The 23,153-nt window shown below is 42.3% G+C and overlaps 1 protein-coding gene across 2 annotated transcripts in view; it reads left to right on the forward strand.

The window, feature by feature from the left end:
• The window catches only part of ZBBX (zinc finger B-box domain containing), a 440,192-nt gene that overhangs the window by 114,981 nt on the left and 302,058 nt on the right, over positions 1–23,153 (forward strand). For both annotated transcript variants that reach the window (XM_069213223.1, XM_069213224.1), the window contains exon 8: positions 12,612–12,773. In XM_069213223.1, coding sequence (XP_069069324.1) covers positions 12,612–12,773 — 162 coding nt within the window. The remainder of the gene's footprint in view (positions 1–12,611; positions 12,774–23,153) is intronic.

The following is a 23,153-nucleotide window of genomic DNA, read 5'->3' on the forward strand; positions in this document are numbered from 1 at the left end:
ACTGCTTCTACTAGCACCCTGACAGTTTTTGACTCTGGGGGTGCCGCTTCTGCAGGGAGGGTACAGAGCCCCAGAGGGGAGGATCAGGGTCAGGTTGTCATCCCTGACCTGGTGGAAGAGAGAGTGGTCAAAGGGTGCCAGGCACCTGGGGCTACCGCTCCCCACTCTCCGCAGTCACAGTGGTTGGAGAGGCCTGAGGTCGGGCTCTCATCCCTGACAGTCGTCAGGGGTCACTGTGGCTTGCTGTCCTGGTGGACAGAGTTGCCCCTGGGGGGGGGGGGGGACGAGAGTCACACCCCAGGGGTGGAGTGGGCAACACCACTGTGTTGGCCCTGGTGGTACTATCTGCCCATTGCAATACATCTGTGAGCAAAGTGTGTGCGTGCATGGTTGTGAGTGTGCGTGTATGTTATGTTTGAATGCATGTGTGCCTGTATGTATGTAAGTGGGTGTGGATGTGTGTGTGAATGGATGTATGCATGCATGGGTGAAAGTGGAAATCAGTATATGTATGCATGTGCATGATGGTGCGTGAATGTGTGTGTCTGTCGTAGGGAGGTCGGGAGTGGGAGGTGGAGGGTGGGAGAAGACTCTGGAGAGGGGAAGGGGGCGGAGGAGACCCTTATCAGTGAAAGGGAAGGGATTTCCTCTCACTGATAGTGCCTACCGCCATGGTTTTCGTGGTGGTAAGGAAACCACGAAAACCATGGGGGTAGGCAGGGTCATAATCCTGCGGGTGGGACAGTGACAGCCGCCTGGCTGGAGACTGAAGTCTCCAGCCCTGCGGCTGTTACTGCCCTGGCGGACGGAGTAGTACATCGGTGGTTTGGCTTGAGCCAAAACGCCAGTGTCCTATTTTGGGGAAGAGTACCGCCAGCCTGTTGGCAGTACTCTTCTCCAAAATGCCGCCACCCCCCCAGGGCCATAATGAGGGCTTTAATGCCTCTTATCACAGCCTTTTCCATCCTCTCTGGTCACAAAATCAACTGGTCGAAAAGCGAAGATGTACCTATCAAGATGTGTCTTACTGGACAGGTGCCTAACAATCATAGCTTCTGGTGGAACTTCTTTGAGCTCCATAACCTACGCATACTGGGCATACTAATTATAAAAGCGCTGAAGGGTATAGTGCTCAGCTAATCTAATTCTGCTAATTGCTAAAACGGTTCCTTCGCAGGTCCTTGTTACAACTCCCTACCCCTATGAAGTAGAGTCCAGGTTGCAAAAATGGTATCTGCTCCAAGATTTACATACGTTTTCAGTATGATACCACTTATGATCCCCACTTCAAACACTAAACAAACACATGAAAAACATCTTCTATGTGGGCAGGAGGCCCAGGTTCAATCCTGCAAATTTACTCAGACACGGTAGCAGGCACATTGTGATTGCCAGATATGAACATACACTACCTCGCTCACAACATCCCGCAGTCATCCTGGCCTCTGGTGGAGAAAGACCTGCGTGGATATCGATGGAACGAGCTGAGCCCTATACAGTGCTCAATCTTTTTCCTCTGCCAAGTATTTCTCAACGCTGATGGCAATTACGTCCATTGGGAGGAATGCTCATAAACTTTTAGGTATGGACGCATTTCTTCATCAAACAGCCCCGGTATGGTTGAATGTAGGTATACCTTGCTCAATTGGTCACAGTGTGCAGAAGAGGGAATCAATGTGATAGGTACTGTGTCTTTTGAAACTATGTGTGCAGAATTTACTTTGGTGTTGCAGCACACTGGGAATGGACCTGCCTGTCCTGCCTGAGTCACCCTTGCACAAATACATACACCATACTCCAATGACCCTAGACAGGAGACAAAAACGAACTGGCAGGTCAGCTTTAATGTGGAATATAAGGACAAAGACTTGGTGGACCTGTTAGGCCGTCATGATCAAAACTCCAGGGAGGCTCAGTTGAAGTGTTGAAAAATTGGTAATTAGCCTTGGACCCCATATAAATTCAGAAAAGCCGGAATTCTACCACATGCCAGCTCAGTACTAGACAGCTGCTTGACGCACACTACATAACACCAATCTTTATTATTTTTTGAATTGGCCAACTTAGCTATTTTACATGACGTTTCAGACGTAGATGACAGTACCACTCCTTGGATATGATGGATGTAGATGGCCCTGATGGTCACGAAAATCTGTATATTAAGGCACTGACACTCGCCGAATGTACCTACACACCAAGAACGGTCGACTGAACTTTTTAGAGTGGCCACATATGAGAGGGGAATTTATAAAGGTCAACACAAACACACTGTTTGATGATGTGTGTGTCCCATTCCTTCGATTGGTAGATGTCTGAGAGCCTTATTATTGCTATCACTAGATAGATGTACGTTATAGACCCCTCATTTGCAGAATATCCGTTGGGGGGAATTAACCTGGCAGGCGTAGTTAGATGCTGTGTTAACTGGACAATAGGGCTTTGTTAGTCCTGATCACACGGCATGTGTACTTGAAGTAGGTCTAAATTAACGGATGAGGCAGGCTCTTGAATACTGGGGGGTATAGATCACTTGCAAATGGGGCGGCAGTGCTGGGCGAGTATTTTCTGATGTGAACTTTCATGACATCTGCCCTATATGTTAGTATGTTGATGTATGTGTTTATGTATTACTTTATTCTTTAATACTGTGATAGAACTTAAAATGATCTGCATTTTCAAACAAGCTAAATGCAAACCCGGTCTTATTAGATCAGACTGTTAAGTCTGTCCTGTTATATTAAAAATCAGTGAAGAAAGTTTTCAAATAAAAGCTTATGAAGTGGACCAAACTGTTCGTGCTTTGTCCTTTTCAAAATCACATGTATTCAGCATGTTTAAGTCCAGTTTTTGGAGCAACTCTGGCTTTTGTGCCAAATCAAAGCTTAACACAGTATCTACCAGGGTACCTGCAAATCGTTATACTTACTGGGTCCTAAGTGGCTCTCTGCCCCATTGCTGAAGAGGTGTGCCCATTAGAAGGTTCCCTAGTACCTTTTTGTCTATCAATGTGTGGAAAATACATTTGGCGCTGGACTTCCAAATGTTATCCAGGACAGCTATTCTGTGAGCATATTGCCCTTCCCTGGTTTGCCTCCATGATTTCTGAGGTTTACACCAGTTCTTCTGGAGAAAATGGAAACATCTTGTTTGGGGCATCATAGAAATAATGCCTTAACATCAGAACGGTTAATCAAAATCGTAGAAAAGCCGTTTGGGCCCATACTAGTGAAGGGGCACACTGTCTTTGTTTGCGCCATGTCTCAAAATGAATGTTGTGCCCCCCCCCCCCCAGGCAGCCACAAATTTGCGCTGCCGACCACCCCCTGGGCAACCGCAAACTCGTGCTACCTTAGGGGCAGAGCTTTGAGAGAAATACGGAGCAGCTGCTTCACCGGCGCTCAGTGTTTCCAATTGTAGGTGGGAGTTCGCCTGCACTATGAAGAAGGGAGCGAGATCTCCCGTCAGATGGGTGCAGTGAGTGATGCACTCATTTGCAGGGGGTGGTCTGGAGGATCCAGGGGACCCTTTTCTCCCTTCCAGAGAGCTGACCTCAGGGGGCACTCTAACAGTTCGCCACATTCTTGTGTGGCACTGTCTGTGCCTTCTAAGGGTATGCTTGCCTCACTGGGCTTGTGTCCATAAAATGGCGCTCCCATGCAAATGAGGGACCACCCATTGAAGATAGCTCTGGCTCTACGTGTTCGCCAGCACTTTCAATATTACAGCAGGGGCTGCATGAGTGTCTGCTGCCCCTTCTATTAATTTAAGTTTAATTATTTAAACCAATGCTTATAAGTTTATGCCATGAGATGTTAACAGTATATAATAGGACACACATAGCAAACTTTCAGGTGCAAATTAAAGTTAAAACTCTACAAGGCATCTTCTATTTTTGTGGATTTTCTCAGCTAGACACTTTGACTGCAAAAGAACACGAATTATCTCTACCTTTTCACCACAGTTTGCAAATATGTGCGGAATGCTTTCATGTTTTGAGTAGAGATTGTGTCTGCCTAAGAAAAAATCCATCAGGAAACAATGGATGTTTTCATGCAGATTTTCAATATTGGACATTAGGCAATAATTTTCACTCTTCATGTGTCCCTTAATGATTCCACTCTTCTCTTCTGCAAGGCAATTTACATGTCAGTGTAGCTTTACTACTGCAAAGCTGTCGTTTCCTGTAATCTGTCCCTTATGAAAACACCCTTTTAATTAGCTGGAAAAACAGCTATGCGCAATGGTGAGTTGCTGAGTAACCAGCTGTATTCTACAAAGAGTCATATACAGTGTTCGTTTTGGGACAAGTATTGGCAAAGCCAGTAGGTCTGGCCTTGGAGAGCTGTTGTGGTGGATACTTTTTTTTTTTTTTAAATGCAAACTTATGTCACAAAAATAAAAGTAAGTGGAAACATGTGACCATAAAGTGGCGACCATATGCTGGCATTAAAAATTATATTAAACAAAAAATGATTTTATCATTGCACATAATTTATAGAACAGTACAGGTGCTCCCTGGTAGACAGGTGCACTTTGAACAGGTACCATTGTTAACGTTAATGCACAGAAAAATATGATTAATCTTGGCAAAAAATAGTAAAAAAATAGTAAAATGATAAATAATGGAAAAAAGCGCTAGCAAAGTAACACATCGGCCGTCAACCTTGTCACTCATTTTCAGTTGATTGTGCACCTGTGATCAGGAAAAATGTTACGCTCACGTCGCCCTTAGATCATGATCCATGCTTTGTTGGGTGGAAAAAGTGTAAATGGCAATAGAACAGACCAATTGATACCTAGAGCTCACCTACAACCCATCCAACGTTATATATTTTTTATTAAACTTTTGAACACATGAGGCTGTGCAGACAACAAAAGCTGGCAGTAGACCAGACCTTTAGTTTGAGTTTCAGTACAAAATCGTCCTTGACTCTAAATTTGAATGTTTCCATCATTTGAGTATGTTAAATAATTTTCTAGGACTTTCTGCTGATACACCACAGTTCTGCTTAGGAAGTGGCTTTACATAACTTGGATAAAGGCTGAGGCATAATAGAGTGTCCTTGATAGAACTAGGTTTTTGGAATTCTGATTGATTATTTGCCACTGATGCTGGTCTGAATCCCAGCTAGAAGGGCTAAAAAATGACCATTGCCAGGAATATTGTGAAACAATTGTATTGAGATTTCAATATTCCTCTCAAGATAAAGTAGTTAATCGCCAGGCTCCTATGTTATGTACCATTTTGCATGTTTTGTAGCCAGTTCACAAAAGCATGTAAGAGTACTGGACTACTGCTTTCTGACTAAAAATTGTCTTCGTGAATTGGCACCAATCAGTTTGGAACAACAATTTGTGATGCAAGCATATCAGCCATATATTTAACAATATTAATGATTACCTAGCCGAAGTTTATTCAGTAATAAATAGTTAAAATCATAGTTGAAAACAGGGTCTGAGGTTAAACACTTTCCATCACAGATAATTCAATAGCTTGTTACAGATGCTACTGTAATAGTTTCCAGTCACAATGTAAAAGATTCATGACGAATCCAATTACTTGATCAAGATCATTGAAGTCAAACATATGCACAAGAGGGCAGGATCAATGCTAGATTTTCAGTATATCAACATAAATTCACATGTAATTTACAAAAATGTTAAAAATACATAGTGGTTATCCTGAACATCTAGCATTATTCCGCCTCTCCTGGCTCTAATTTAGAAACCTCTATTCTAAAGGTATCTGGTGTACTCCTTAACACAATTACAAGCCTTAAAAAGAGGTACCATTTTAGGTGCAGACTAAACAGCCTGTGTCACGTCAGAATATATTCAAAAATTCTGTTCCACCAGGTACATGGAGGATGACAGACACTCTACAAGCAACTTCTATTAGCTCAAATGGCAATGAAATCCCCTCAGAGTTTCACAGAGCATCGTCGAGGCTAAGGAACCCTGGTGACAGCCCAAAAATGGTGCAAGACCAAGGAACTTGCAGTTTGGAGACCAGCCATGAGGCGTGAGAGTCAGTCGTTTCTCAATACTCAGCTACATAGGGCTGCTCTGGTTCCTCTTAATAGATGAAACAAAAACAAGCTGTAACTAGTGGAACTTGCCGGTTATGTTCTATGACACCAGAGTACATACCAGAAGTCTGAATGTCAGCTAGCAAGCTCCTGTGTGAAGGAACATGGAAGCTATGTAGGGCCGCAGAAAGTAGGAGCATGCCCGCTAATCAGTAGAGGGAAGTCAATCAGAGACATGTTTCATTAGTCTTGAAACCAGTCTGTGGAGTTCAGAGATATCTTCTCAGAAATAACACCTTTTGTGGCCTTTCAAAAGGCATGGACATACAATTCTCTTAGTTTAAGTAGCAGTACCATTTCTGTTGGACAGAGAAAACATTACTTTTCTCAGCCTGCAACTCTGCTGTAAATGTAATCTAAGCAGATGAAGAACAAAAAGACCCTTACCTTGCAGCTATTAATCGAAAGGGGGGTGTCAAACATCATTGTTAGATATCCACATCAATACTAAAAAGAAAAAAAAAAGAAAAAAATATATATATATATATATATATATATATATGTGTGTGTGTATATATATATATATATATATATATATAGTGTAGCATGGAGTCAAATCTGATAGAGTCCCTTCCTTTTTACATGAGATCATTGAATGTGTTGGATGACGAGGCTCATAACACAAATGGTTGCTCACAATTCAAAGTATATTGCCGTCCTTATCAGAGTTTAAAAACAATTGTATTCTATAATGCTAATGCATAAACATACAAAATAAAGTCCTTTTAATGAGAGTGAACTGTAGCTATGATTAGGGATATCCTATGAGAATGTCACCAAAGAAGTTGTTCTGTAGTTCTCTGCTTTTCTTATGCAGGTATTTCAATCCTGTTTCTTCAACTGGATCAGCTGAAGTGTACCTGGAATAAATCTCCCTAAATGCAATCGGTTGTTAAATGAAACTGTAGGATCGTAGAACCGTGTCCTTGGTGACATGGAATCTTCTCCTAACCTTAGCTTTGATTATAGCGTTCTTGTTTGCCTCAGTGAGCAAAAACAGCCAAGGCTTGCCATGGGGTTATTTGACTGGGGCAACTAAAAAACAGAAACCTTTCCTTGCTGGTATTCCCTATCTCCCACCATTTACACTTTAATAGTTCCCTTGTGGGAGAGCAGAAACGTCTTGATTAGAGTTCACTCCATATGATACTTTTACAGTCAGGTATATCCCCTCTATTTTCCCTCTTCGGATGAGTTATCTGCCCCTTATATTATTTTAATAACCCTTCCGTTTTGAATGACTGATGTTTATGAATCGCAATCATTATTCTGCTAATCTTGTTGTTAGCAAATGCATCGAATTGAGTTGAATACTTTGTCACAAGCCTAGTGTTCTTGAGACCAAAGTGTTGTTACCGGTCAGGTTTTAAGGCCATGTTGGGGAGTTTAGACCCCCCAAAACTCAAGTTAAAAAAATACCATTGTGGAGGTGATAAATCAGCTTAATATATTACAAACCGTCCTACTGTGCCGTTTCTGAAGGTCGGTATTCTTCCAACTAACAAATGTGAAAACAAAAATAATTACTAACTTCTAAGCTTCCACAAAAGCGGGAAATAGAAACACCTCAGGTGAGTCAGTGATGCACACCCAGGTTCAAGAATCTCCTCCCACCCATCCTCTAAGCTCATCTTTGTATTTTATTGGTTTTGGCACAACATATTTGTTAAATTATGTTGTGTCACAATGACTAATATTTTTCTCTAGTAAAGGAAACGGCATGTCTGGTATTTAGGGTTAGTTTTCACTGCTGGTCCCTCAGTTAGATTTTGCTTCATCCCCCCTTCACCAGCTGCTTCAAACACTCGTCCATCAACCTCTGTTCCTAATTTATGGTCTGTCAATGTCCAGCGTTCTTCTCTTACTACCGTACTGTCACACCCAGTATCCTGTTTCCTTTTTCCTGGGCTTTTGACAATGTGATTCTTTAGGTAATGGAGAAAAACTAATGCAGAAGGACTGATTAGACTCTATCTCATATATCTCTCTCTCTCAGTTTTTTTTTGTCATCTTGGCGAGCTCTCCTTGTGTTCAGTGTGCTTTGAGCCAGACCCTGATAAAGTTGAATAGTGCAGTATTCTAAATCTGCGCTGTCAGTACCACCATGCTTCATTAATAATGTTTCCTTCATACAGGGAGTGCAGAATTATTAGGCAAGTTGTATTTTTGAGGATTAATTTTATTATTGAACAACAACCATGTTCTCAATGAACCCAAAAAACTCATTAATATCAAAGCTGAATATTTTTGGAAGTAGTTTTTAGTTTGTTTTTAGTTTTAGCTATGTTAGGGGGATATCTGTGTGTGCAGGTGACTATTACTGTGCATAATTATTAGGCAACTTAACAAAAAAAAATATATACCCATTTCAATTATTTATTATTACCAATGAAACCAATATAACATCTCAACATTCACAAATATGCATTTCTGACATTCAAAAACAAAACAAAAACAAATCAGTGACCAATATAGCCACCTTTTTTTGCAAGGACACTCAAAAGCCTGCCATCCATGGATTCTGTCAGTGTTTTGATCTGTTCACCATCAACATTGCGTGCAGCAGCAACCACAGCCTCCCAGACACTGTTCAGAGAGGTGTACTGTTTTCCCTCCTTGTAAATCTCACATTTGATGATGGACCACAGGTTCTCAATGGGGTTCAGATCAGGTGAACAAGGAGGCCATGTCATTAGATTTCCTTCTTTTATACCCTTTCTTGCCAGCACCGCTGTGGAGTACTTGGACGCGTGTGATGGAGCATTGTCCTGCATGAAAACCATGTTTTTCTTGAAGGATGCAGACTTCTTCCTGTACCACTGCTTGAAGAAGGTGTCTTCCAGGAACTGGCAGTAGGACTGGGAGTTGAGCTTGACTCCATCCTCAACCCGAAAAGGCCCCACAAGCTCATCTTTGATGATACCAGCCCAAACCAGTACTCCACCTCCACCTTGCTGGCGTCTGAGTCGGACTGGAGCTCTCTGCCCTTTACCAATCCAGCCACGGGCCCATCCATCTGGCCCATCAAGACTCACTCTCATTTCATCAGTCCATAACACCTTAGAAAAATCAGTCTTGAGATATTTCTTGGCCCAGTCTTGACGTTTCAGCTTGTGTATCTTGTTCAGTGGTGGTCGTCTTTCAGCCTTTCTTACCTTGGCCATGTCTCTGAGTATTGCACATCTTGTGCTTTTGGGCACTCCAGTGATGTTGCAGCTCTGAAATATGGCCAAACTGGTGGCAAGTGGCATCGTGGCAGCTGCACGCTTGACTTTTCTCAGTTCATGGGCAGTTATTTTGCGCCTTGGTTTTTCCACACGCTTCTTGCGACCCTGTTGACTATTTTGAATGAAACGCTTGATTGTTCGATGATCACGCTTCAGAAGCTTTGCAATTTTAAGAGTGCTGCATCCCTCTGCAAGATATCTCACTATTTTTTACTTTTCTGAGCCTGTCAAGTCCTTCTTTTGACCCATTTTGCCAAAGGAAAGGAAGTTGCCTAATAATTATGCACACCTGATATAGGGTGTTGATGTCATTAGACCACGCCCCTTCTCATTACAGAGATGCACATCACCTAATATGCTTAATTGGTGGTAGGCTTTCGAGCCTATACTACTTGGAGTAAGACAACATGCATAAAGAGGATGATGTGGTCAAAATACTCATTTGCCTAATAATTCTGCACTCCCTGTAGTTGAGAAGGCCATTTTAAAGGATATCTCTAAGATGAGCTTCCAGTGATATTTGTAGGACCCTGGTTCTAAGAGCTTGCACTATGGTAACTTCAGAGCCCTTGGTTTCGTTAAGCATGTGTTGGAATAGTGCTCTACAATATCCCTGTATATGTTATCCTTTATTTTCCTTCACGTCCCTCTTCTTTACATGATTATGGTGTGATCCGTCCTGCAGACCATCACATTTACAGTTTAATTCCTTCAGTTGTTTGATGTTGTCGCCACAGATAGGTTTCAGGTTGTGTTGTACCCAAAGTGTTGATGGGTTCCTTATCATATTTCCTTGTGGAAGTGGATTTGTTGCCCCTACTGTTTTTCCATTTGGTTTAGCACTTAAGCGGGATCCAGTCTCGTTCTCGAATCTACCTGTACCTGTTTTCTTCCAGAGAAGAAACCCCCACTGATATGGGTGTTCTTTAGGATCTGTGCATATCTTGTCATGCTTCATCCCCCTTGTTTATTTCCAAAGCCCCCTCTATTGAAGCGTCCCACTGATAGGTAACTGTGATCATAATTATTATGTTGTTTCCAGTGTTGCATTTCACATATATCCTGGACAGTAGCTCATATCACATTATGCTTTTATTCTGAAATATCACTGGAGTTTCAACAACTCTTTTCATTATCAACCAGGCACTACTAATGCCTATGTAACCTGTGGCTCCTCTGGCTTCAATCTATATCCTTTACCTTTAATCTTACATTTGCCACATTACCTACTGCTTGCTAATAGGAAGCCTCTTTCTCCCCATTAGAACTATTATGTTTGCTTATGTCTTTGCTGAGCAGGCTTATTTTTCAAGTTTGGAGGTCTGAACTTCTACATTTGTCTGATACCTACTGGTATCTGGGCCATCTCTCCAGTGTTTAGTGCTGTGCGGGGGCTCTCTGCCTTACCTCTGTGTAGATCCCCTCTCCAAGATCAGCTCCAGCTGCCACGCTAGTTCGCTGCAGATCATTATTCTGATGGTCAGCTGGCCGCTGGTGTCTCTTTTTAGAAGGGCCATCACCTCTGCGTGGCTTCACACACTTATCAGATTTCATCTGCAAAGTATTCATCATGCTTCTCAATCGGGGACCTCTTCCCTTTACAGAACGGCTAATTGTGTCAGAATTCTGCTTAAAATTCACCCATTTCAGTAGGGTACGTACAGGAACCACCCTCTAAGGCATCCAAATTGCCCCAGTGGCGATTGTATATTTTAGAATTAAAGCTTCCCGCCAGATCCTAGCCAGCTTACAACAGACAGTTTCTGAGTTTTAAATTATGACGGTGATTTTTAAATCATGACACCAGATGCTCTGTCTTCCCCGGATCAGACAGTCTGCCATTTATGTTCAGTGAAGTAGAACATTAGGCTGGCACTTTTATCTTGAATCATGCATCAAACACGCCACTCCAGTATTTAGACTAAGTAAGTTATTTAATTGCAAAGGCCATTGAGTTAACATGGTATATGAGATTAATCGTCAGTCTTTGACCAGACCACGATCTATTACAAGACCTCTATTTTCTTTCCTACTACTTGTCTCTCTCAAACAGCTAATGGGTCTGGATTTTCTAAAAGCCTGTGTTTCTGCAATAACCAATACGATTTTATCAGGTGTTGAGTTAGAAGCTGATGCCATCCATTCTGATTCCTGTTTTTTTTATTATATATAGTTGCAAATGTATTCTTGCATTAAAGACCAGTGAGGCCAGTGAGGCTATACGCACCATTATCCCTAGCCCAATTGTAACGCACTTCTGATTGACTCGAAGGCAGCACTTGAAACTTAGATATAAAAGTGAGGGCACTTGGATATCACATGGTATCTACAGTGACGTGCAGGTACTCTTCTATGAAAAGATTGACGCCCCTGCCAACAAGTGCAGGCACTCTCCCTTTCAGTTTAAAGAGGTGCAGGTACTGAGTACCTGTGGGTACCTGTTCATTTAAAGCACCAGTGGAGATAGAGCACTTTTTAAGGTGGCAAGTAGAAAATCCTCTTTTCTCTATTTCCCACAAGCACAGTTAGTTAAAAAGCTTAATTAAACCAGCTCTATGTTTCCAAATCCAACATTGGGATTCAGAAGATTTGTAGAAAAGGGTAAATGTGGAACAAATATAGGAAAAAAGCTGTTTGCAGGACTGACATGAAACTTTGATGGTTATAGATTTTGTGAGGCCAGCCACCCAGCCTGCCACGGCAGCCGAGGCCCTGGCCTCCTTCTAGGAGTACCGCCTACCATATTAGAAATCCTGGTCTACCTTGAAGGGATCTCTGTGTGGCAAATTATTTCAACCGGTTAGCAGACGCCCCTTCATCACACTTCTCAGTGTGTCGCCATCTTTAGTTAGCCCGCTCAGCATTCTTTTTGCTTTTGAGCAACAAACAATTTCACACTTGTCTTCCCAGGACCATGCTTTGCATGGTGGTGCCAGGAAAGAAAAATCAGTAACTGTCTTTCGACCTTAGCAGGGTGGGGCAACCACCACTGTGACTCGGAGAAACTAGCAGTGGATGTTACGCCAGGTCATGGGTTTCCAACAAGCTGACACTCTGTTATCCAGACGCCTTCGTACCCACATGTTTGGTGGGTAGAGAGTTCTGCTAATTTCTTTTGACTGTTCTCTTGTCCCACCAAACTTTGAAAGAACTCCCAATTCAACAAAAAGCTTTTTTGTTAAAACCTGAATGTAAAGTTCAGAATGTATGTATTTATATCCTGACAAATATCATTAGTGTTCCGTATTACTGAAGAAGGCCTAATATGACGTTTCTTTTCATTTGTCACTGACAGGGAAAATATATGCAGATTGGAAAATTAGATGTGGCTCAGCAATTCAAAAAAGACATTGATCTCAGTCTGATAAAGCAAGACACAAAAAAAGATCCAAGCAGCAGTCCACTGTTATCTAAGAACGTTTCTTCCCCTGGCTTTGGCCAGTCATACAGTGCGGAGGTAAGTTAATAAGCAATAGTGCACCAGTGTGATTCAAACTCCATGTTGAACTGTGATGTATAGAATAAATGTTCGTAGCAAGCATCTCTGCCTCCTTTCTCGATGGGGAAACAAAACTCATCAGTAAGGATTGTGACAAAATAGCAAAACGCTTGGAGACATATATGTAATTGGACTATTATATCTGCGACCACAAAAGTGCTTATCAGTAGCCCAACCACCTCGCTATGAGTGATCATAAAGATGGCGCACATGGCCTGATTCAAATGGTGCATATGTATATTTTTTGTGATTGTACACAAAATGTCACTTACTTTTTCACTGTTATTGATTCTTATTTATCTTCAAACTCCGGTGATCCCTATCCACATAGTTAGTACGATGGTTGCACGTTTGTATATTAAAAAACACTGTTGTCACACTAATATGTCAGGGTGTACTCGTACAAGGATTTGCTTTCTTTTAACATTTCTTTCAGGTCAGTGTGCCAGCCTGATTGGCAGTCAGTTTACCATGCATAGGCCTGCCTCAAAAAGTAGTCTTTCAGTGCAAATACAATAATTACATTACCTCACTCAACTTGTGCAGCTCTAGCAAGCCGCCATTTTTTGTCCATGAAAGTTCCCCTGTCTGCTTTTTGCTGACTGCTTGTGAGGCTCCTAGTTTGGTGGACCCCCAACCACAAATAGGTGTTGTTCAGGGACAGCCCTTTGATATGACCTGCGATGGGAAAACCTTAAATCCCCCCTCCCGCACCCCTTTAGTCTCAAGAGGATTGTTCTTCTTGACTCCCTGTATATGTCCTGTCTGGTTGCAGCATGTTAGAATTTTCGAAATGCAGCAGCTGCACGCAGGAATCTGCCTGCTGGCCTACACAAATAAAGTTAATGAGTTTGGGGTGTGGAAACAGGACCCCTTCATTTTGTGCATGTGCTAGCAATGATATCAAACATGAGCAATATTATCAGCAATCATCAAAATGTGTTTGCACAGTACCTAATCAATGAGCATTAAGGGTGCATCTGTTGTTAACATTACCCTAAGCTGCTCACATACATTTATGTATTTATAAGAATGATGAATGCCAGATGGAAATGAACCCTGCCCACAGGGGGCAGAGCTGCAGCAACATGCCAACCCCTTTTTGTCTTCTTCCTCTGCTTTTCTTTCTTTCTGAAGCTGCCTGTTGAGAAAATGGTATCGCACCAGCATATCCTCCTTGCTTCTCTGCACACACGTAGTGACCACTGCAAAAATCCTGGGAAGATAATCTTGGGAGCGAAACCTGGAAATTGTACTGACTCTGGCAGTTGGTCGTGTCCAAACTCCAGGAGCTTGGACATACATCCTGGATCTTGTTTCAAGCTCCTTGACACAAACTGCCTGGATCCTGCTGGTATTGCTGCTTTCAGGCCTAGATATGATGCTGCCTGTTCATCTCTGCTACGAATACACTAGCAGATTCCTGGTAAAACTGTTTTGTTTCACCCAGAAAGTTTGTCCTTTTGCCAAGCTTTCAAAATTTTTAAGTTGTGGCCCTCGTGTAAAAAGAAGACTACCACTGACCCACATAATTTATACATGGTCTGCTTACCACCTTCGCAGAGCATCCAAGACTGAATTTTGTCAAAAATGAGAGAGTCTCAAAAGGCAGGAAAGAAATTCGCCTCATAGGAAAATTGACAGATTTCATAGTTGAGGAGGAAAAGAATAACACCATAGGATGGCCAGGAAGATTCCTCTTCCACTGTGACTGTGGCTTCTCCAGTAGAAGATTCTCACAGAAGAATATCTAAAGAACGGTTCTGTGACTTCTGATTACGTTGATTTTAATATCGGGTACTATTCTGACCTGCTGACTGTTGCTTTAGCCTTGGTTCAGCATCAAAGAACAAAAAGGTATGATCAGACCCTTTTCTTTTCCCATTGTGTCTCCAGCCGCATTGCGTCGACCTCCCAGCCATGATGCAGGTGGAGCGTCGATTTTAGCCTTGAGGCCGGCAGCGTGTCGTTTAGCAGCAGCAAGGCGGGTGGTGCGTCAAGTTTCCCCGCACGGCGGTCTTTGCGTGGATTTCTGTCCTTTTTCCCCAGCTGCACCTTTCAGGGCCCAGAGACACGTTAAGGCACCACTTGGCAGGCAGGACACTCAGTAGAAAGCACAAGTGCTGGCAGAGAGGTCTTTGTTTGTCCCTGAGACTTCAACAACAGGAGGCATACTCAGTTCAAGCGCTTGGAGATTCTTCACCAGTCGGAAGTCACACAAAAGTCAGTCTTTGTCCTCTCTCAGGTAGAAGCAGCTAATGCAGGCAAACTCAGCAATGCATCGTCACAGGCAAAGGGGCAGTACTCTTCCTCCAGCTTTTCCAGCTCTTCTCCCGGGCAGAGATTCATCTTGGTTCCAGAAGTAATCTGAATTTCAGGGGTTGTGGGTGCTCTTCTTATGCCCTTTTCTGCCCTTGAAGTAGGCCTACTTCAAAGAGAAGTCTCTGTTGCTTTCAAGATCCTGCCTTGCCCAGGCCAGGCCCCAGACACACCCCAGGGGGTTGGAGACTGCATTCTGTGAGGGCAGGCACAGCCCTTTCAGGTGTAAGTGACCACTCTTCCCCTCAGTCCAGATGGCCCATCAGGATATGCAGGCTAGACCCCAGCTCCCTTTGTGTCACTGTCTAAAGGAGAGTTGCAAACAGCCCAACTGTCAAACTGACCCAGACAGGGAATCCACAAACAGGCAGAGTCACAGAATAGTTTAAGCAATAAAATGCCTACTTTCTAAAAGTGGCATTTTCAAACACACAATCTAAAAACCAACTTCACTAAAATACTTATTTTTAAATTGTGAGTTCAGAGACTCTAAACTCCAAATTGTTATCGTCTCCCAAAGGGAATCTGCGCTTTAATGATACTTAACGGCAGCCCACATGTTAACCTATGAGAGAGGTAGGTCTTGCAACAGCGAAAACCGAATTTGGCTGTATTTCACTGCCAGGACATGTAAAACACATAAGTACATGTCCCCCCTTTAACATACACTACACCCTGCCCATGGGGCTACCTAGGGCCTACCCTAGGGGTGCTTTACATGTATAATAAGGGAAGTTTAGGCCTGACAAGTGTGTACACTTGCCAAGTCGAATTGGCAGTTTAGAACCACACTCACAGACATTGCAGTGGCAGGTCTGAGCTATGTTTACAGAGCAACTAATGTGGGTGGCACAACCCGTGCTGCAGGCCCTCTAGTAGCTTTTGATTTACAGGCCCTGGGCACTTCTAGTGCACTTTACTAGGGACTTACTAGTAAGTCCAATATGCCAATCATGGATAAGCCAATGTACACATTTTATTTATTCAGGGAACACTTATACTTTAGCACTGGTCAGCAGTGGTAAACTGTCAAGAGCACACAAAACAGAGTCCAGCACACCGAAGCAACCTGGGAAGTAGAGGCAAAAAGTTAGGGGAGACCCTTCCAATGATGCCAAGTGTAACAGAAGACATCTGGGAAGACATATTCTTCCTATCTCTACTCAAGAATGCCTCTGTCCCCTGGTGGTGCACAGTAAGTATTTCCAAAGGAGTTCCTATTCATCGGTATCTTCCCTGGTAACAGATGCTTCCTTTGGAACAGGTTATGGATCCTACCCGCAGAACCTTGCAGTGGAAGGAACCTCTATATCACATCAATATACTATAAATGAAACCAGTTCATTTTACAGATTGAAATAATCTTATTTCATGTTGACCGTGCTGCCAGAGAGCATTCTTTAAACAGCCAAGGTTGCACCAGTTCCAGGAGTTGTCTCTCTTGATCCCGATCAATCTGTCGATTTGGGGAAAAAAAGAAAAAAAAAAAAAAATCACTTCCCAGTTCATAAGTTTTCACATACATACATTTGCAGGAGAATCTTCGAATAAAATCAGAAATGAGGTTTTGATGACGGTGTGATGCAAAAAAAAAATTTCAGATAGGAAATTTTCTCAGAAATACCTGTTTGCATTTAGCTTCAAATAATAAAAATGTCCAGACTTTTCCTCCATGTACGGGAACAGAGATTGCTTGGTAGCACCCTTTCGAGAAAGTGAGTTGAGCATATTCTGTTTGCTTTTCCTCCAATTCCTGTGATTCCACCGGTTCTAGTGAAGCCAAACCCCTCCAACTCCTAGATGATTCTTACTGTCTCCATGCAGCCGAGACAATTGTGGGTCCTCAATATTCTTCATCTGTTCCTAGGATCACACAAGACGCTTCAATGTAAACTGTATCTGTTTTTCTCGCTATAAGGCTTCTATACCATCCCAAGTTGAGGTGCTTTAGGTTGGCAGTGTGGCTCCTGATGTAATTCAAAATGGCCACTTAGACCTTCCTCTGACCTACATGGACATCTTTTAGAAAAAAAAATGCTGTCTACAAGGATATCTTCTGCTTTTAAGATTAAAACACTTTGGGCCAGATGTACAAAGCTTTTAGATGTTCGCAAACAGCCTGATTCACAAATTCGGGCCATTTGCGAACACTCAAAGGCATTTTGTAATGTACAGAGGCCCAACTGCGATTTGGTAATGTGTTACCGAATCACATTTTGGGTTTGCTATTCGGTATGAGGAAGGAGCATGTCAAAGGCATCCATTCGATAATAATGAATCACAGTGGCATGTATAAATGTTTTGCGACCAAAATGCGGTTGCAAAACATTCGCAATTTGCCACAAATTTGAAGTTGGTGGTAACCTATTCACAAAGGGCAAGGGTCCCAAAAGAACCTCTTACCCTTTGTGAATGCTTGTAAATCATTTTTTGAGAGCAGGCAGTGGTCTTACAGGGCACTGCCTACTCCCAAATCGCAATGTGGATTTGCTATTCGTTATTAGGAAGGGTATTAGAAAGGGGCGTATTAAGAGCATCCCTTCGATAATAATGAATAACAGTGGCATGTATGAATGTTTTGCGACTGAAATGCGGTTGCAAAACATTCGCACTTTGCCACAAATTTCATGTTGATGGTAACCTGTTCACAAAGGGGAAGGGTCCCAAAAGAACTCCCTCCCCTTTGTGAATGCTTGTAAAAATTTTTTTGAGATCAGGTAGTGGTCCTATAGACCGCAGCCTACATTTAAAAAAAAAAAAAATGCAAAAGAAAACGTTTCTTTTTGAAACGCATCCCGTTTTCCTTTTTAAGAAAAAGGGGCTGCATTTAAAAAAGAAATTGCTTTATTGAAAAGCAGTCACAGACATGGTGATCTGCTGACCTCAGCAGGCCAACATCCCTGTGATTTTCGCGATTCCCAATTGGTTCATGTGGTAGGTCTCTTTGCAACTCATTGGGAATCGCAAAATGTGTATCACACACATTTGTACATGGCTGTTTGTGATTACAGATAGCAAGTCGCAAAAATTTGCTATTTGGTAATCACAGACCATTCCCTACGCACATCTGGCCCACAATTTGTTATGCCTTCTCCTCCTTATGAAGTCAAGCTGTTTTTCTTCCGTGTTAATGGCACCCATTTTAACTCTGTGCATAAAGCTTCACTGCAGCATTTCTCATGAACGTCATCTTTCTATTACATCAGCATATAGGGTAAGTAAGCTTCAGTCTCTATCACCAATAGAGTGTTAAACCTTTTTTAGATCAACAAAGCTGTTAAGGTTGATGACAGTCCGTACAGTGGTTCTTTGTGTGATAGAGAGCAACCTGCGGTAGGGAAACTAAAATGAGGAATGCATTATTTTTGGATTTTTACCTTCTTTAACCATGGATAGATACAGATGTGTGCATCCCTTAGTTTGCCAAAACTTAGCTGATACTGCAAAGCAAATGCCAAATTTGCTTTGCAGACTCAAAGGCTCAGAATTTTTTTTCTGGTGACTGCCATCACAGCACAAGAGATCTGTACTATTTCCCTCAAATAAATCAAAATACATATGCGGGTCAAGTTGGGCACACTCTTGACCCCCAGCCAAGGTTGGGGACCCTCGAAGTGTGGATAGTTTGGTGTGGCTAGCAAAACGTGACAGACACAGGCCCCTGTGATCTTGGTCTGTAGTACACAGTCCCAGTAGGAAACCCACAGACAAACCTGTTTTGGATCCCCTTCCATAGTCAGTAGTCTTCGTTCTGAGTTTGTGTATTCTGGGAGCCATTTTGAACGTTTGTCTTCTTTGGACTATTGACACATTTAACAACTGTTTAACGTTGAAAAACAGAACGTTTCCTTAGAAAAATGTCCAGTTAGATGCAGGGTGGAATCAGATTCAATTTTAGTGGGGATGGCTACCAGCTAGGGCAGGACTTGCTTTATTGCCCTCAGACATTTGGTTGAGTTTCTGGAGTATTTGTCTAGTTAAAGAGAATTCTAATATTTTAATCAGCTGAAAGTTAATGTAACCTTGCATCAGATCAAAAAAGCATTTTTCTTAACAGGGGGGCATTTATCATTTTGTGAAGTGCAGGAAACCTGAGCAGTGTGATCTGTGCTGACTGCTATTTTACATTTCTGAGCTATGGCAGGGAGACCTCAAAAAGGGGGTTTAGAGCCATCATCTGCACCTGCTGAGAAAGAGATGATCTACACTGGTGAAATTACAGAGACATATAAGAGGTTGAATGTAGTGGGGGTTCACCTGCAAGCGCTTTAACCAGAAGGTAAAGAGGGGCCATACAGGACTCTGCTCCTTCAGCACTTTCACCATGAGGCGACGTCTCCAACTGAAGCATGTATTGGAGTTAGAAGTGGCAAAGAAAGTCTACAGATGCAGAAGATGTCAAACCCAATTTCCGCGGAGGTGCTGCAGAAAGTTGAGCAGGAAATAGTTCTCCATTTTGGTTCGGTTTATAAGCTCTATTCGGCAAATACAAAGCAGCCATAAAAGTACATAAATAAATCATTGTGCACAGTCCCAATCAAAATCATAATATAGAGTTTCATAAATAATTCAAACAATTAAAATAAAACACAGCACATACAGTTACTCATATCCAGACTGTACAGATGTACTGTCTTAAGAAACAATTTTCCTCTGTTTGCCCCTGCCCCATAAACTGCAATAGATAAAACTCTGGCCCTATAAATATCCACCAAAGCTGTTATTGGACGACTTAATAGTTTATTAGCAAATCTAAAGATGCCATGCAAGTTCCTACACATTTTATTTCTAATCATGTGAATATGCTGTTCTTAGGACCCTTTGCCTGAAAATAGAACACCCAGATAGCTAAAGGAATTAACAGTGGTAATTGGTGTGTTCTGGATGAAAAACCACCTGCTTTTTGTCTACAGACCATAGTGAAAGTTTTAGATGTATTAATCCTCATACCCTTTAGTGTCAAAAAATTCCTCAAAGCCATTCATTAGTTTATGGAGCCCCAGTGGAGTCCTAGAGATCAAGACAGCATCATCTGCATATATTAACACAGGTATAGGACACCCTGCCACACGAGGTCAATCTGCCTGACTTCCTGCAGGAAATTATCCACCCCATTAATAAATAAATAAAATAGTAATGAGGCAAGGACATAGCCTTGGCGGATACCTTTCCCACCCTTAAAGGGAGGGGTGCAATCTCCTATTAGACCACAGCAGACTTTACATGTTAGGTTTTTGTAAAGGCAGGCCAAAAAGTCAATGATTTCCCTTGGGATACCCATTTCTAGGAGTGTAGGCCACAAGAGGGCATGCTCTACTAAATCAAAGACACTACTGAGATACGCACAACAGATGTATAAAGCCTCAGGTTTAGCCCTCGTATATTTCCCTATCAACGGATCTAGATTTACACATTGCTCAATTGTTCCCAATCCTTTCCTAAAACCAAATTGAACGGGAGAAAGAATGTTATTGTCTGAAACCCACATGTCAAGTCTTGACAATAAGACCCTACTTAGGACTTTCATAGATGAGTCTAGCAATGATATTGGCCGGTAGCTTTTAGGGTCTGACTTATCTCCTTTTTTGTATGTGGGTATGATGATGGAAGAAGTCCAAGATAACAGGATATCTCCAGTTGCTACCATATTAAACACCCTAGTGAGGATTGCGGACCAGAGGTTAATATTGGATTTGAAGACATCCACCGGTACCACATCAGGGGCCCTACCCCCAGCACCAGTTGAAATAGCCAGGAGAACCTCCTCGACAGTGATATTTAGATAAGTGGAATTCTCACACCATGGCTCCTCATGTCCAGCTATATCTTCCACCCCTCTCTTTTGTTTGAAAACCTCGGAGAAGTGGGCCATGCTAGAGCCTAATTCAGGAGACACCGCAGCAGACAAAATAGGTTCATTTACTATTTCCCAGAACAGTTTGTTATTGATTGTTATTGTGGCCAAAACTCATTTTAACCATGCCTCTTCCATCATCAACTTCTTCCTTCGCTCCAGGGCTTTCCTGTATTTGCCAAGTAATATCCTTATTGTTGCTGGGTCTCTAGGGGAGCTGTGAAGAGCTGATTTAAGTTCCCCCCGGGCTTTAGTACATGCGTGGTCAAAACATCCTCTTCCTCTTAGGCTGCCTGACTTTTATTTGGGGGTGTCAAAAGGACCTTGATACAGGAAGTAACATGATTGAAACAACTAAGCAACCTTATAGGGTCAATTACATCTTGCAAACAATAGTTAAACTCGAGCAGACACCACTCTACAATGTTCTGTAGTAAGCCATCTGGGTCAATATCTCTCCATTATCATCTCACCCCATCTCACCCCATTAGTCCCATATGCATCAACCTGATTCATAATAGTATGAGACTCACACTTAGGTCCCCAAACTAGGGTCAAGAGGATTATCGGGTCATGGTCACTCAATGCAGATTGGACAATGTAGGTGGTGTCACATACATTATTAGCGGTCGAAGACACCACAATGTAATCAATAACAGATGAGGTGTTATTACCTCTAAAGAATGGAATTGCTTCCCCATTATCTCCATGTTTGCATCTCAGTAGCATCAGGTCATTAAGTTTAAAACATCTCCATAGTTGTTGTGGCCAAAATGATCATAGCCTACCTCCTCCTGGCTATTGAACCCACAGGCCTGAGATGCCGGCAAGAAACGGGGTTGAATGTTAAAATCTCCGGCCCATAGTATAATAAAAGTTGAGTGGATTAGGCGTAAAAAATTATGCAAACCATGATCCGGAGCGTGGGCTACTCTGCAATGAGTGAAATCAAAGACATTGTTATAAAAGTTGATTAGCACCACATCCACCATGCTCCTAGAAGTTAACCACAACAGTTGAAAATTAGGGGTCTCTCAGGAGTTTTTTTTAACTACTACAAGGAGTTTGTTACAGATAAGTACCTGAAGCCCACCCTTAGCCCTCCCTGATTGGGAAGCAGTGGCGCACAAGAAATGTGAGGTAAATCCTTGTACGAGAGTAGGGGCGCAACCCCACTTTCTTGGGTACACAAGATATCAAGGTCATTAACTGTAATACACCACTCCTCTGCCCATGTCTTGTTGCATAGACCTCACACGTTCCACGTGGCATTTTTATAGCACTCATCATTGCTCTCACTACACTCTCTGCCCCGAGTGCCACCTCAAATGGACTAGTGGTATGTAGGTTCCCCCACCAATATTTCCATATCAAAACTAATAACACATGTCATATTAGCAGCCCCAGCTGATCCCGGAGTCATTGTGGGAGCACTACTGTGAATTCTCCATTTGAAAACCTGTACATCAAACTTCTTGGAATGTAGGACTAGTGTCCAACAGAATTCTAAAATTTGGTACAAAACATTTGCAAGTGGCTGTTTGCCACCATGGTTATAGGAAAAAAACTATAAAACGTAGCACCAAACTTCCTGCAACTGTTCCAAAAATCCGAAAGCTCATAAACTGGAAAAAAATGTATTTTGAGAATCACCTTAAAACTCAATTCAGGAGCTCCTCTCTGTTAGCTCCCGGGCCCTCTTTAAAGGTTAGGCCCTGCTGCCAGCACTCATTGCTCAGGCTGTGTGCAGCAGGGCTGGCTGTCTACAGTGAATAGACCACAGGTCTTGGCCAAATGGATTCATTTTAGAAGTAGTATATCACTTAAAAAAACAGAACGTTATGGTTAATATAGCCTTAGAACCCGCCGTAGCAGGCTCTACCGGCTATTAAAGGCCCGCTCCCGCGTTAAATGCCCGAGCCGAAGGCGCTGTAAAAAGGCCAGTAAAAGCCCACAGCACACCATTGTTTTCAATGGAGCTGCCAATGTTCGAATGTTCTAATACTAGTTATAACACCCTAATAATATTAAACCTTAAAAAACACTGAAACTCACAAGTTATAATTTGATTCTACAAACAATTACTCGAATAACAGCCATGCAAACCTTAACTTGCATAACAAAAGTAATGCTTCTCACCTTATAGCAGTAACAGCACTTAAAAG

The sequence above is a fragment of the Pleurodeles waltl genome, chromosome 11 (genome assembly GCF_031143425.1).
Source record: "Pleurodeles waltl isolate 20211129_DDA chromosome 11, aPleWal1.hap1.20221129, whole genome shotgun sequence".
Taxonomy (NCBI): Eukaryota; Metazoa; Chordata; class Amphibia; order Caudata; family Salamandridae; genus Pleurodeles; species Pleurodeles waltl.